Raw genomic sequence first — 13954 nt, 5'->3', positions numbered from 1 at the left:
CTCGTTTGTCCCATCTTCAACTCTTTCTGTGTAAATAAGATACTTGAGGCTCTTATGACTAGTAAATACCTTTACCTTTTCACCGTACATGTAATGTCACCATATTTTTAACGCGAACACCATAGTTGCTAACTTCAAATTGAGAGTCAGATAGTTACGCTCATATTTCTTAAGCTATTAGGAGGCAAATACAATCACTTTGCCATCAACACCAACACACAACCCTTAGCCCTTTCCCCGAGGCATCGTTGTACACCATGAGATTACTATAACATCCAATAGTGCGAGTACTAGCGCATACACCAAAAATTCCTCAAGCTCTTGAAAAAATCTAATCCTGTGTCATTGTCCAAACAAAGACTTACCCTTCATAGTTAACTTTATCAAGGTTGCAAATATTTTGAAAGTTCTGTTGTTGAGGTTGGTCTGTGTTATCTCATGATTGCCTCTATCCGACTCAGAAAATCCCCTACTGAGTTATCTCATGATTGCCTCTAACAAATTTGTAGGAAATCTGCCCGTTGAGGTTGGTTTAGGTTATTTGGTGATTGCGCTCAAATGTTCCATGATAACTAACTTCTCAACATCCCATGATTTTAACAAAGTCTAGTTTATTGACTCACATTTAACCACACAATGATGGCAAGGACTACTTTTAGTGGTGCCAACAAAAAAATATTGGCAAAACAAATATTTGTCTAGGTTAGCATTGTTGGTTATTTATTGAATATGAGCTTTTGGTGGGTAGACAGAGTACGGTTCAATATTACATTAATAAACTTGATTTTTTTTTTTTTTTGTAAAATAAATATTATTATTTTAAATGGAGACTGTCATAATCTTACTAAGAAGACTCTCATGTATGGACTAAAAAAGTGTGCATAATAACCAAGCCAAGTTTGTGATTGGGTTTGGAGAGAAAAAAAGCTTAACTTATTCCGTCTATTTTTGTTCCTTTTTCTTTTAATAGCATTTTACTTAAAATTTTAACTAAAAGCTATTAAAAGGAATATTTGTGAGTGTATAAATATGTAAACCCTCTGCATGAATTAATTGAGCAAAACAGACAGAAAAATAAAAATAAAAAAATGGCATCTTCTAGTTTTCTTGCCGTCTCTTCCATTGTCCTTTCAGTTATGTTCTTCAATGGGATGGTGCATGTAGCTTCCCAAACGGACATCATTTCCACCATCTGCAAGAAAACTAGAAACCCTTCTTTTTGCTTAAAGGTGTTAAAATCTGCTGGCACCACAGACCTAAAAGAGCTGGCCAACTTCACCCTCAACCTTGGCGAAGACAAGGCTTCTCAAAGCCGTGCCCTCGCCCAGTCCCTGGCGTCCAAGGTAGTCGATCCTAAGCTTAAGGAGCGCTATGACGCCTGTGCTAAACACTTCGACGATGCTGCCGAAGACATGGTGGATGGGAAGAACTCCTTGGATTTTGGTGACTACGGTTTGGTCAACATTACAGCGGATGCAGCCATATCGGACGTCGACGACTGTCTGGACAGCTTCACGCAGCCACCGAAGGACCCATCGGCGCTGTCTGACAACGGGAAGGTTGTGGAAGATATTTGTAGTATCATCTTGGTTATAGCCGATCTTCTTCTTCAGCGTACCTAACGATTTTTTCTTCAACTTTTCTTCATTTTATACCACAAACCTATGTGCCTATGTACTTGGAATGCCATGAATCAATAATATGTCTGTTTTGAATCCTATAAATTTGGACATCGACTCCTCACATTTTAAACTGAATCTGACTAATCTAGGGTCACTTGATAGCTCTTACTGCTCTCCAATTTTAAAGGTCACAGGTTCTAGCTCGTGAGTCAAAAGCTGTAGGCCTCCTCTGCTAAATTCATCGAGTTGGTGCTAAATTCATCGAGTATGAATAGAGAAGGTATAGTCATGGTATAAATTTCAATTCTTTTAATCGTTTCTTAGCCCTCATATCTTTAGAATCGTTCTCATTTAGATATAGTCTAAGTTCATTCATATCTTTATAGGTCGTGTTAGTGGTCATATATTTTATTAAAAAAAAAAAAAAAAAAAAAAANAAAAAAAAAAAAAAAAAAAAAAAAAAAAAAAAAAAAAGCTGGATGAGTTAACCCGGCGAGTTGGCAGCTGAATTCCAAAATGGCCTCCTTTGTTAGGATAGCTCACGTTATCCAAATCATGCAATCGGAGAGAGCACCTTAAAGACCACATCTGCCACGTCACCATCCTCCACCAATGAAAACACTGCATTGGATTTCTCAGCTTCACCCACTCCCATAGCCAACCACAAACCTCAATCCCACGTGGCATGTCCACATCCACCAAACCAACCATATAGCGCCTACGTTCTCCCCACCTGATCTTCACCATTTACAACATTTTTGCATCCATTCATTCTTCCTTCCTCTCGCCTTCTCACTCTCTCCGCCCATGGCCTCCTTGGCACCCTCCACCGCCTCCGCCTCTCTCGGTGTCTCTGAAATGCTGAGAAATCCCCTCAGCTTCTCCGGCGCCTCCGCCAGGTCAGCTTCCTCTGCTTCTAGCCCGGTCACCTCCAAGATCGTGGCCCTTTTCGGGAAGAAGCCAGCCCCCGCTCCCAAGCCCAAGCCCTCCGCTGTCTCTCCAGCCAATGACGAGCTCGCCAAGTGGTATGGTAAGTCCAACCGTTAAGACCCAGAAACAAAAGTACTCTTCTCCCTCTTTCCATTGCTCTAATACCACCATGTTAAAATTGAGAAACAAATTCCGTCATAAAGCTTTGAAGTAGTGATAATTCACACGCTTATACATATTTTCTTTTTCTTGAGCTGATCTCGAGTGTATTCATCGCTATTAATTAGGTCCCGACAGGAGGATTTTCCTCCCCGACGGGTTATTGGACCGATCCGAGATCCCCGAATACCTGAACGGAGAAGTCCCCGGAGAGTATGACTTAATTTCTTATCCTCTTTCCTATAATTTTCTTAAGCTTCGTTTGATAATCATTTAATTGGGCCGATTACGATTGCAGCTACGGTTACGACCCCTTCGGACTCAGCAAGAAGCCAGAGGACTTCAGCAAGTAAATAAAAATTCTGAATTAATTTAGAATTGAGTTGAAGTAGTAAAGAAGAGCTTAGTGGGTTTGTTTATTGGCAGATACCAAGCATTTGAGTTGATCCACGCACGATGGGCCATGCTTGGAGCTGCTGGGTTCATCATCCCTGAGGCCTTCAACAAATTCGGTGCCAACTGCGGCCCTGAGGCTGTGTGGTTCAAGGTCTAATTCTCTGCACTAATAATCTCTGTTTGGAAGTGCTTTTAAGCTAAAACTGCTCAATTCTGATCCAATATGGGATGTTGCAGACTGGAGCTCTGCTTCTTGATGGAAACACATTGAATTACTTTGGAAACAACATTCCGATCAACCTCATTGTCGCGGTCGCTGCAGAGGTTGTTCTTGTCGGTGGTGCAGAGTACTACAGAATCATCAATGGCTTGGTACGTTTTGAATGATGAAAAATTATGAAAAGGGTATGAAGTATTTGAGCTGAATGATGGTTTTGTGTAGAACTTTGAGGACAAGCTCCACCCGGGCGGTCCGTTCGACCCGTTGGGGCTGGCGGACGACCCGGACCAGGCGGCGATCTTGAAGGTGAAGGAGATCAAGAATGGAAGACTGGCAATGTTTGCAATGCTGGGGTTTTACTTCCAGGCCTACGTGACCGGAGAAGGGCCGGTGGAGAATTTGGCGAAGCATTTGAGCGATCCTTTTGCAAACAATTTGCTCACAGTCATTTCTGGGAATGCAGAGAGAGTTCCAACTCTTTGAACACTGCAAGTATGAGAGTATTGAATGGAAGTGTTGAATGTGTTTGTAAATTTGTATTGAGACTATTTGTAGCCTCTGACCACTCACTCTCAGTGCATTTAAAAGAGCTATGAACAAGAGTTTGATATCAAATTTTCTGTCAACTTAATTGTGTGTGTAAACTGTGGGTTGGTGCATAATTTCTCTATTTTATACGCAATTCAACCTTAATATATACATTTAAGTAGCCTATGTACTTTTCATGATTCTTAAATAATAACCATATTTTTCATACAATAAAAGATATCATGTAAATACTTTTCTAGAATTATGAAGAAAAAACTAATATGAACCATATAAACTTGTTTTATGAACTAACCTTAGAATATATACGGTTTAAAGTTAAATAAAGTTAAATATTTAAAAGAAGATAGATGAAAAATGTAATAAAACTTAAGTATAGGGATGAAATGATATTCTAACCGTTTAAGTTTAGTTGGGTCACTTTATTTAATTATTAATGAACGAGAGATTTTAAGGAGATAGACGGGAAGTAACGTAACAACCCAAGCCCAAGTCCGCCTCTAGTAGATATTGTTCTTAAGTTTTTCCTATCGAGATTCCCCTTTTGAAAAACATGTTTGTTAGAGAGAAGTTTCCACACCCTTATAAAAAAATGTTTCGTTCCTCTCTCCAATCGATGCGAGATCTCACAATCCACCCCCTTTGGGACCAGCATCCTCGCTAGCATTCGTTCCTTCCCAATCGATGTAGGATCTCAAAATCCACCCTCCTTTCAGGCCCAGCGTCCTTGCTGGCACACCGCCTGGTATCCACCTCATTCGGGGCTTAGGGTCATTGTTGGCACACCACTAGGCCTTGAAGGGGGTGGATTGTGAGATCTCACAGACAATTGGAGAAGGGAATGAAGCATTCTTTATAGAGGTGTTGAAACCTCCCTCATGACAGACACGTTACAAAAACCTTAAGAGAAAACCCGAAATGAAAAGTTCAAAAATGACAATATCTGCTATAGGTGGAGGCAAGGTTTGAAATGTCGAGGTCTAGATTTTACGAAAAAATGGCTATGAAAATTTCCAAAAATAGCCCATAGGTCAAGCAAGTTGAGAGCACAAGAACTTCTAGTCGAAAAGAGTTGAGGGGAGAATCAAGTATTACATCAAAGTCATCCATGCTTGCTTAGAGTTTCGAAAATAAAAATCAGGTAACGAGAAATTAAAAATGCATCAACACCAAACCAAATATCTGTAGAGAAGTAAAAAAATGTGTATCTGGTTCAGTGAATTGAATGTTCAGGATAATAATCTATGAACTTTAGCATGGTCAAAAATAAATGTTCCAGGTCTGGAAAGCACCAAAAACTTGAGATTTGCAAGAAACAGGAGTTTTCTCCACACTTTAAGATAGTGTGTAGTAATAGGAATGTGTTTCGGCAGCTTGATTGATGCTTTAATTACATACACACCATCATCTTTGTCCTCTCATAAAAATTTCATATTTCCTCATTTATCATCAAATCACATCTAACCTATCAATATAAATACAACAAACTTACATCTTTTTAACTCAACTCAAAGATGAATCTCCGGAAATGAAGTTGCTTCATGGAGTACCCACCACCCGATACAGTCCTTGAGCTTCCCCTTTTCTACTTCAGTGGCTTCATACCCTGTAAATCTCAAAATTCATTATTATATTTATGATACCCTATTCAAAAATATGAAAAATATGTCAATAGAGATTTTGATGTATAAAACCCATCTGGGTTGGCCATTCATTGCCAAGAGAAAGAGTAAACTGCGGCTGCATATTAATCAATTCCGGCCATTCACAAGCATCTTCATCTTTGAGATTTCTACCAAAGTGAAGGTTCCAAAGGCTTCTGTCCGGTTCTCAGGTCTCCTTTACAGTAACCAATTTTCGCCTAGCGAGTCTATAGAGGAGGAAACTTGCTAGCTAATCTTATATTCGATAACCAAAGGTCGTTCCCAAACAAAGTATGGGCCTTGTCGCCTACAAGGGGGCGAATACAGCTAGCAACATAATATTTCTGCCTTTCCAAGGCTTGCCATGGTCTTGTTGCAGAAATGGTCGAGGGACGGGGAGAGGCAGAGAGTGTCCCATATTTACACCATATAAGCTTCCTCCATAGGGCATCTCTCATGATAATATCTCTAAGTCCACTTTGCTGTCAAAGCTTTGTTCTTTTCCTTCAAAGGGAAACAACCCTAGACGACATTGTTCAATGGGATGGAGAAGCTTTTCCCATATAACAAGGTGAAAACTCAACCCAGTTTGCTCCCTTGTCAGAGAAATTTCTTGTAGAGCCTCTCTACTATTTTGTACACTTTGCTTGGAATAATGAACAGAGAGAGAGAGAGAGAGATAATAAGTGGGAAGGCTACTAATAGCACAATGAGTAATGTTTGGGAATCAACCTTTCGACTATTATCATGAATCGTCACCGAATTATCAATTGGTATCATGAAAGTTCATCCATAACCCATCCTAAATTCTGACTTCCTATGCTTCTTGAAAGACCAATATTCAAACTTGATATGAAAAGGATTTCAATTCATCAATTTTCCTTATGTCCCAATAACGACCTAAACGTATGCCATCTTCCATTTGCAAAGAGCCTCATCAGCCATGAACGGATTTATCACAAAAGTAGCCTTTTTTTTTTTCAATTGCCTTTTTGATATCATTTCAATCATCATGGGGATTTAAACGTGATATTACCATAAAAGAACTCCAATCAACACTAGCCACTTCCTTTTCTTTTGCAACCAAAAATTCATTTCCACAAAGAGGTGAAGATCTTGTAGAAGCTAGTAACAGTTTAGAGACAGCTTTATTGTTTGCTTTCCATATGAGAACTTCATCGCAACACATGCATATCTATTGGTAGGAGACTTGATTTTTTTAGCTGCTGTCTGATTCGAAATATTGATGCTAACTTCATAATACACAAGAAAGTCCTTACTATTGAACCATAGGCTGTGAAGTACTTACTATTGACACAACAACTTCTCTCTTTCATGGCAGAAGTACTACTCAACACCATACTTACAAACTGATCTTAATGAAGGATTGGGGTTGGAAAGGAGAGAGAGTGGAGAGCATGGGGGGGTCTAAAGTCCTTTTGGCTTAGATTCTTTTAGTTACTAATTGATGTAATTCTCTGATATCATGTAAATGCTAAAAGTTCGAGCGAATTAGAATATTCTATTCCATTCACTAAAGAGATTTATATACGAGGTTAACCTAAGTCGGAGAAAGTAAAAAGACAAAAAAGGACAAGACAACTAATATATTTACGGAAAATATAACTATACTAATAGAACAATAACACCTGTAGACATTTAATTTGAGCCAAGCAGCCAAAAGTTTTGCAAAAGACAACTACCACCTTTCTCTAGTCTGGCATGTAGGGTTAGAACCAGAGGTGCAGGACGACTTACAGAAGCAAAATCAGTTACCACTTCTATATTGAGTTTTGAAGTGGATGCCACATAATTAATTAGCTATGTATTGTGATGTTTACAAATTAAAATTAGAGTACCAAGCTGGCTCTCTCAACAAGCTGACATCTACCTTAACATTTCAAAACATGAAAACAGATTGTCCCTTCGAGAACATCCGATAAATTGGAAGGAACACGAACACACTAAATATTCCAAGAATTTGACTTCTCAAGCACAATTTAGTACGGAAATAATGTTTTCGATAAGAAACCGACTTTCATAAAAGGAAATTAAATAATTATGCAGAGATGTGACATATTTTCTCAAAAATAGGATGGTGTTACCTTGGATATCCTGATATCATTTACAGCCATTCTAAGAGAATCGTCGGATAGGATTAACCTTGATACAGCACCAGTGGTTAACCTAAAATATTCAAAATTAATAAAACTATTAGCGTGCAGCTAATCTATATCATTAACATATTAGAAACGGGAAACATAAAATTTATCTTTTAACTATTTATCTAAATTGTAATTCAACTGTTCCACCTGCATCAATTAATCGGACTACATATGCTTAATGTCTCGTACATATCTATTACTTTGCTATTAATGTTAATACTGTCACACGTTTATCTCTTTTTGAAATAGTGGAAACCAGGTTTATATCTTAACTACGGATCATCTTTTAATATCATCTATGTTGACAGCTAAAAATAGTGCCAAATTTGTGTAACTATTATGTGATTTATTCGCTCATGGAATGTCAATGAGAAAATATTCAATACATAAACAAGCTGACATTCCCATAAAATAAGGATTAATTGTTCTACAGTTGCTATTCCAATAAGTTAAGTCCTTTGGGTATGAAATGAATATAATTTTCATCGTTGGTCAAGTTGACATCTACCTTGTCAAACTCACAAATAACTCTCAATTAGTTTTAATATAATCCGAAGTATGTTAATAGAAAATGATGAACAACCATCAGAACCAGTAATCAAACTCCAAAAGCTCTCTCAAAAACCAAATTTGGTTCACTTCCTTAGTAGGCGAGGAGAACGAAACACCCTTTCAAGGGTGTGGAAATCTCTCCCTAGAAGACGCGTTTTAAAAACCTTGAGGGGAAGTCTAAAAGGGAAAGCCCAAAGAGGACAATATCTGCTAGCGGTGAACTTGGGCTATTACATCAAATCCTAAGGCAAGACTTTGCCTCCAACAAGACACTTCGTGAGAAAAATATCCTCCAACACCTTCCGGAGGTCTAAACTCCTTTCCCTCATGCCCTTGATAAAATTATCATTCTTGTTCATTCCTATAAAAATCATAAACCTCGCAATGAACTCCCTTCCACTCAGCTATCAACCACAAACATCCATACATCAGCTCTCTCAGTTTCTTGATAAAATCCCAATCTCCTCACAGAATTGAACGACTCCCATTCTCTACATTCGACTGTGGATGCTTAGTTATGGTGGAAATAAAGTAATAAGAAACAAAGGCCAACACATGAATGAATAGCAAACATACCCTATATACTTAGCTGTGTCTGATATAGAACCATCAAGTGTGTAAATTAGATCCAATAAAGCTTGCATGCCCTGCCAAACAGGTAATTTGGGTTATCACCTTCATATCCTTCTCTTATATCAAGAAAATCAAATTATAAACACACACCCACATGTAAACAGAAACATAGACAGAAAGAAAATAGAGAGTAACCGGAAGAAATTTAGAATTGTTAGGACCAATTTGAGGGCCACATCCCGGTGGCCTGATAGTGGACTTCAGAGGGAGAATTTGGAGAAGCTCTGGCGGAGGCGAATAATCTTCAAGATCCACAGGGTTCCTGACTGAGCTCAATACAACAACGCATGGCATATATCATTCATCAGGAGAACCAACCTTACGGAAAATGAAATTAAAAAACAAACAAGCATGTACAATCCAGCCACCTTTTAGGGCCAATTGAGCGCGTAGGCGAGCTAAAGCACTCGCTCGATTCTTATGCTGTGATCGATCCTCGACAGCCTTGGAAATAAAGGGCCAAAGATTAACTTGAGAGCTAAGAAGCTGAAGTATATAATTGAACTTGATTATATTTATCAGACAAATATAAACCTGAGCAGTGATACCAGTGGGAATGTGCTTCAAACGGACAGCGGACTCGCGCTTGTTGCGGTGCTGACCACCGGGACCTGAGGCCTTAAACGTGTCCATTTCGCACTGTCTCATCAGCTCTTCGTCGGACAAAACCAAATACTCTTTTCCTTTCCATACTGAATTTGCGCTGCTAGAGCTGCAATTGGAACGCAGTGAGTTGGAGAAGAAAGAGCCCTCGAATTGGTGAATTCGAAATGTACAGCCAATCCTTCCCCATCTACCGTTGCTCGCTATTGGAACAGGAATACTAAGAATCTTAGCGGATTTCCAGAGCATATTTGCGGTTGCCATTTTCGCAATTCACAGAACGAATTTCTCCTATTGGGTTTTGTTTTTTCACAACGATAATGTGGTTTTCAAAATTGGGTCGTTTTTAATCATGGTTATGAACAAGTTGTGGCTTGAAGTCACCGATGTGGAAAATCATGGCTTCCTGCTACGAGAGATATGCTATGGACTCCCGATTTTTCATGTTGCAGCTGTGGGTTTTCGATCAAAATGAAAGAATCGCAGAATTTGGGCGAGAAACACCCTGATAACGGAAATTAGTACATAAATAGTTAGAAATCGGCCGCAACTCCCAAAGGTTGAAATTTATTGAGAGACAATAAACCTCATAAAGGAGTAAATATTTGAATTCTTAGTCACATTTTAAATCAATTTTACATTTTCAAAATAAGGTTATATAAATTTTTGTCTGATTGAAAATATTTTAGTTGTCTAGTAAAGAGCCTATTGGCAATGTCAATCGCATGATGGCTTGTGTTCATGATATCATGTGGACAAACGGCGCCCAAGAACGAGTGTTTGTGTGTGGTGCTCAAATTTAAAGGTTAAAGGCTACGAATTTTGGGTCAACCTTTATGCAGTATTACCCTCTTATTGGGTAAAGCGTTTTAGACTTCCTTAGCTCTCGACTCCTTTGTAAACTTTCCTCTTATCTCAACAAAGCTAAAGGAATAATATTTAAGGATATCGAGAATAAAGACTTAAGTTTGAATTTCCCTAAAGCGTTAAAAAACTTGCACGTTAATGAATTGCTCCAAATTCTCCTTGTCCAAAGCTCAAACGTCTTTGTGGTTTTTTTTTTGCAAGTTTGCTCCTTCAGCTCCATGTTTCATGAACCTCAAAGGACCGACATTATTTTTCAGACATTAGAGGTAAGAATTTTGGCGCGTCATCTTAATTCAAACGAAGAAAATGATGGTGTGGTCGATTAAACTAAATCGACCATGCTAAGGTTCAACCGAACCCAATCTTGATTTTTCTTAAATTTAACTCTTTTAATGGCTAGTTCTTTAAAAAATACACATATATATATATATATACTAATGATTCTTGGAACTGGACTCACTAAAGGACCTAGCCAAGGAAATTTGAAGAAAGTTGATCTTGGAAAGAACTTGAATCGAGCCCTCGAACGCACTCGAACATGTAAATAGCCGGTTTAATTTTTTTTCTCAATAATTACTAAATAACCTAAATGAAGTTTTACTTGGGATTAAGATCTACTTAAATGAACAATTAAAACGTATATGGAGTAATTTAAGAAAATGTCCCACCTAATGACATCTATTATGCACGAAAATTTGAATTATGGCTTAATATCATGTAATAATGATAATGATACATGTTGAATTTGGAGGACATACGGTTTAAAGCACAGACTAACAGGTAAAATGACCAAAATGTCTCTGATATGTCCTTTGATGTGTTTATGGTCTAAATGAACCCCAAATGACTCAAAATCTACGTTGGACCAATTTATAAGGTTATGAATGAAAATGCACGATAAAGACATAAACCAAAGTTACGGTGGAAAATGACAAAATTGTCCTAATAAACAATTTAAGGGAGGTTATGATTCTATAACTGCAAATGACATGAAACCTTGTTTAACACCTAATTATGACATTTAAAATGATTTAGGTACATGATTATGACACGACTTATGTAACGAGCTAAAGCTGGGCTCTCACATCGATTGGAAAGGGGAACGACTAAAGTTGGGTTCCCATATCGGTTAGTGAGCGGAATGAAACATTTCTTGTAAGATAGTGGTTTTAAAATTGGGAGGATTCCTTATAAGACTGGTTTNTTTTTTTTTGCAAGTTTGCTCCTTCAGCTCCATGTTTCATGAACCTCAAAGGACCGACATTATTTTTCAGACATTAGAGGTAAGAATTTTGGCGCGTCATCTTAATTCAAACGAAGAAAATGATGGTGTGGTCGATTAAACTAAATCGACCATGCTAAGGTTCAACCGAACCCAATCTTGATTTTTCTTAAATTTAACTCTTTTAATGGCTAGTTCTTTAAAAAATACACATATATATATATATATACTAATGATTCTTGGAACTGGACTCACTAAAGGACCTAGCCAAGGAAATTTGAAGAAAGTTGATCTTGGAAAGAACTTGAATCGAGCCCTCGAACGCACTCGAACATGTAAATAGCCGGTTTAATTTTTTTTCTCAATAATTACTAAATAACCTAAATGAAGTTTTACTTGGGATTAAGATCTACTTAAATGAACAATTAAAACGTATATGGAGTAATTTAAGAAAATGTCCCACCTAATGACATCTATTATGCACGAAAATTTGAATTATGGCTTAATATCATGTAATAATGATAATGATACATGTTGAATTTGGAGGACATACGGTTTAAAGCACAGACTAACAGGTAAAATGACCAAAATGTCTCTGATATGTCCTTTGATGTGTTTATGGTCTAAATGAACCCCAAATGACTCAAAATCTACGTTGGACCAATTTATAAGGTTATGAATGAAAATGCACGATAAAGACATAAACCAAAGTTACGGTGGAAAATGACAAAATTGNTCGTAAAGAGCCTATTGGCAATGTCGATCTCATGATGGCTTGTGTTCATGATATATTGTGGGCAAACAGCGCCCAAGATCGAGAGTTTGTGTGTGGTGCTCAAATTTAAAGGTTAAAAGGCTATGTGCAGAATTACCCTCTTATTGAGTAAAGCGTTTTAGACTTCCTTAGCTCTCGACTCCTTTGTAAAGATTCCTCTTATTTCAACAAACCTAAAGGAATAATATTTAAGGACGTTGAAAATAAAGACTTAAGTTTGAATTTCCCTAAATCGTTAAAAAAAACTTACACGTTAATGAGAATTGCTCCAAATTCTCCTTGTCCAAAGCTCAAACGTCTTTGTGGTTTTTTTTTTGCAAGTTTGCTCCTTCAGCTCCATGTTTCATGAACCTCAAAGGACCGACATTATTTTTCAGACATTAGAGGTAAGAATTTTGGCGCGTCATCTTAATTCAAACGAAGAAAATGATGGTGTGGTCGATTAAACTAAATCGACCATGCTAAGGTTCAACCGAACCCAATCTTGATTTTTCTTAAATTTAACTCTTTTAATGGCTAGTTCTTTAAAAAATACACATATATATATATATATACTAATGATTCTTGGAACTGGACTCACTAAAGGACCTAGCCAAGGAAATTTGAAGAAAGTTGATCTTGGAAAGAACTTGAATCGAGCCCTCGAACGCACTCGAACATGTAAATAGCCGGTTTAATTTTTTTTCTCAATAATTACTAAATAACCTAAATGAAGTTTTACTTGGGATTAAGATCTACTTAAATGAACAATTAAAACGTATATGGAGTAATTTAAGAAAATGTCCCACCTAATGACATCTAGTATGCACGAAAATTTGAATTATGGCTTAATATCATGGAATAATGATAATGATACATGTTGAATCTGAAGGACATACGAACATGTTTAAAGCATAGACTAACAGGTAAAATGACCAAAATGTCTCTGATATGTCCTTTGATGTTTTATGGTCTAAATGAACCCAAATGACTCAAAATCTACGTCAGACCAATTTATAAGGTTATGAATGAAAATGCACGATCAAGACATAAACCAAAGTTACGGTGGAAAATGACAAAATTGTCCTAATAAACAATTTAAGGGAGGTTATGATTCTATAACTGCAAATGACATGAAACCTTGTTTAACACCTAATTATGACATTTAAAATGATTTAGGTACATGATTATGACACGACTTATGTAACGAGCTAAAGCTGGGCTCTCACATCGATTGGAAAGGGGAACGACTAAAGTTGGGCTCCCATATCGATTAGTGAGCGGAATGAAACATTCCTTATAAGATAGTGGTTTTAAAATTGGGAGGATTCCTTATAGGACTGGTTTTAAAATTGTGAGGCGGAACGACGATACGTAACGACTAAAGTTGCTCGGTTGTTACATTGTGAGGTCCCATATGTAACGGGCTAAAGGTGGGCTGATATGTAACGGGCAAAAATACATATTACTATTAAATAAATAAATAAATAAATAAATAAATAAAAGAAAATAAAAAGAAAAGAAAAGAAAAGAAAGTTCATGTGAACGATAATGGAAACAAAACGATGAAAAAAAGAAAAGAAAAGATACGTGTATGTGTTTGGGTCACCCAAAACATGATCGATCCCATTTGGTTTGCAGC

General features: G+C 37.4%; 3 protein-coding genes across 3 annotated transcripts; 2 read left to right on the top strand and 1 right to left on the bottom strand.

Moving 5' to 3' along the window:
- Positions 1–1088: 1088 nt before the first annotated feature.
- On the top strand, positions 1089–1622 carry LOC111788423 (pectinesterase inhibitor-like). Its single transcript, XM_023668760.1, has one exon. It carries the CDS (start codon positions 1089–1091, stop codon positions 1620–1622), a length of 534 nt encoding a protein of 177 aa, XP_023524528.1.
- Positions 1623–2345: 723 nt separating this feature from the next.
- LOC111787961 (chlorophyll a-b binding protein CP26, chloroplastic-like) lies at positions 2346–4009 on the top strand. Its single transcript, XM_023668074.1, has 6 exons — positions 2346–2652; positions 2840–2924; positions 3010–3060; positions 3138–3258; positions 3345–3479; positions 3550–4009. The coding sequence occupies exons 1-6, from the start codon at positions 2430–2432 to the stop codon at positions 3808–3810; spliced, it is 876 nt and encodes a 291-aa protein (XP_023523842.1). The 5' UTR covers positions 2346–2429; the 3' UTR covers positions 3811–4009.
- A 1169-nt stretch (positions 4010–5178) lies between these two features.
- On the bottom strand, positions 5179–9852 carry LOC111787964 (peptide chain release factor 2; the record flags this gene model as incomplete). Its single annotated transcript, XM_023668078.1, is given in 6 exon segments — positions 5179–5479; positions 7622–7703; positions 8810–8880; positions 9002–9132; positions 9235–9310; positions 9401–9852. Coding segments are annotated over 6 exon segments (714 nt in total). The 3' UTR covers positions 5179–5458.
- Positions 9853–13954: the final 4102 nt, after the last annotated feature.

The sequence above is a fragment of the Cucurbita pepo genome, chromosome LG02 (genome assembly GCF_002806865.2).
Source record: "Cucurbita pepo subsp. pepo cultivar mu-cu-16 chromosome LG02, ASM280686v2, whole genome shotgun sequence".
In the NCBI taxonomy this organism is placed as follows: Eukaryota; Viridiplantae; Streptophyta; class Magnoliopsida; order Cucurbitales; family Cucurbitaceae; genus Cucurbita; species Cucurbita pepo.
Note: the sequence above shows the minus strand (reverse complement) of the source record. Positions and strands in the feature narration are given on the sequence as shown.

Coding starts and splice junctions, on each gene's coding strand:
- LOC111788423 (XM_023668760.1), top strand. CDS start 1,089: ATGGCATCTTCTAGTTTTCTTGCCGTCTCTTCCATTGTCCTTTCAGTT.
- LOC111787961 (XM_023668074.1), top strand. CDS start 2,430: ATGGCCTCCTTGGCACCCTCCACCGCCTCCGCCTCTCTCGGTGTCTCT. Junction 3,061..3,137: donor AAGCCAGAGGACTTCAGCAA/GTAAATAAAAAT, acceptor GTTTATTGGCAG/ATACCAAGCATTTGAGTTGA. Junction 3,480..3,549: donor ACAGAATCATCAATGGCTTG/GTACGTTTTGAA, acceptor GGTTTTGTGTAG/AACTTTGAGGACAAGCTCCA.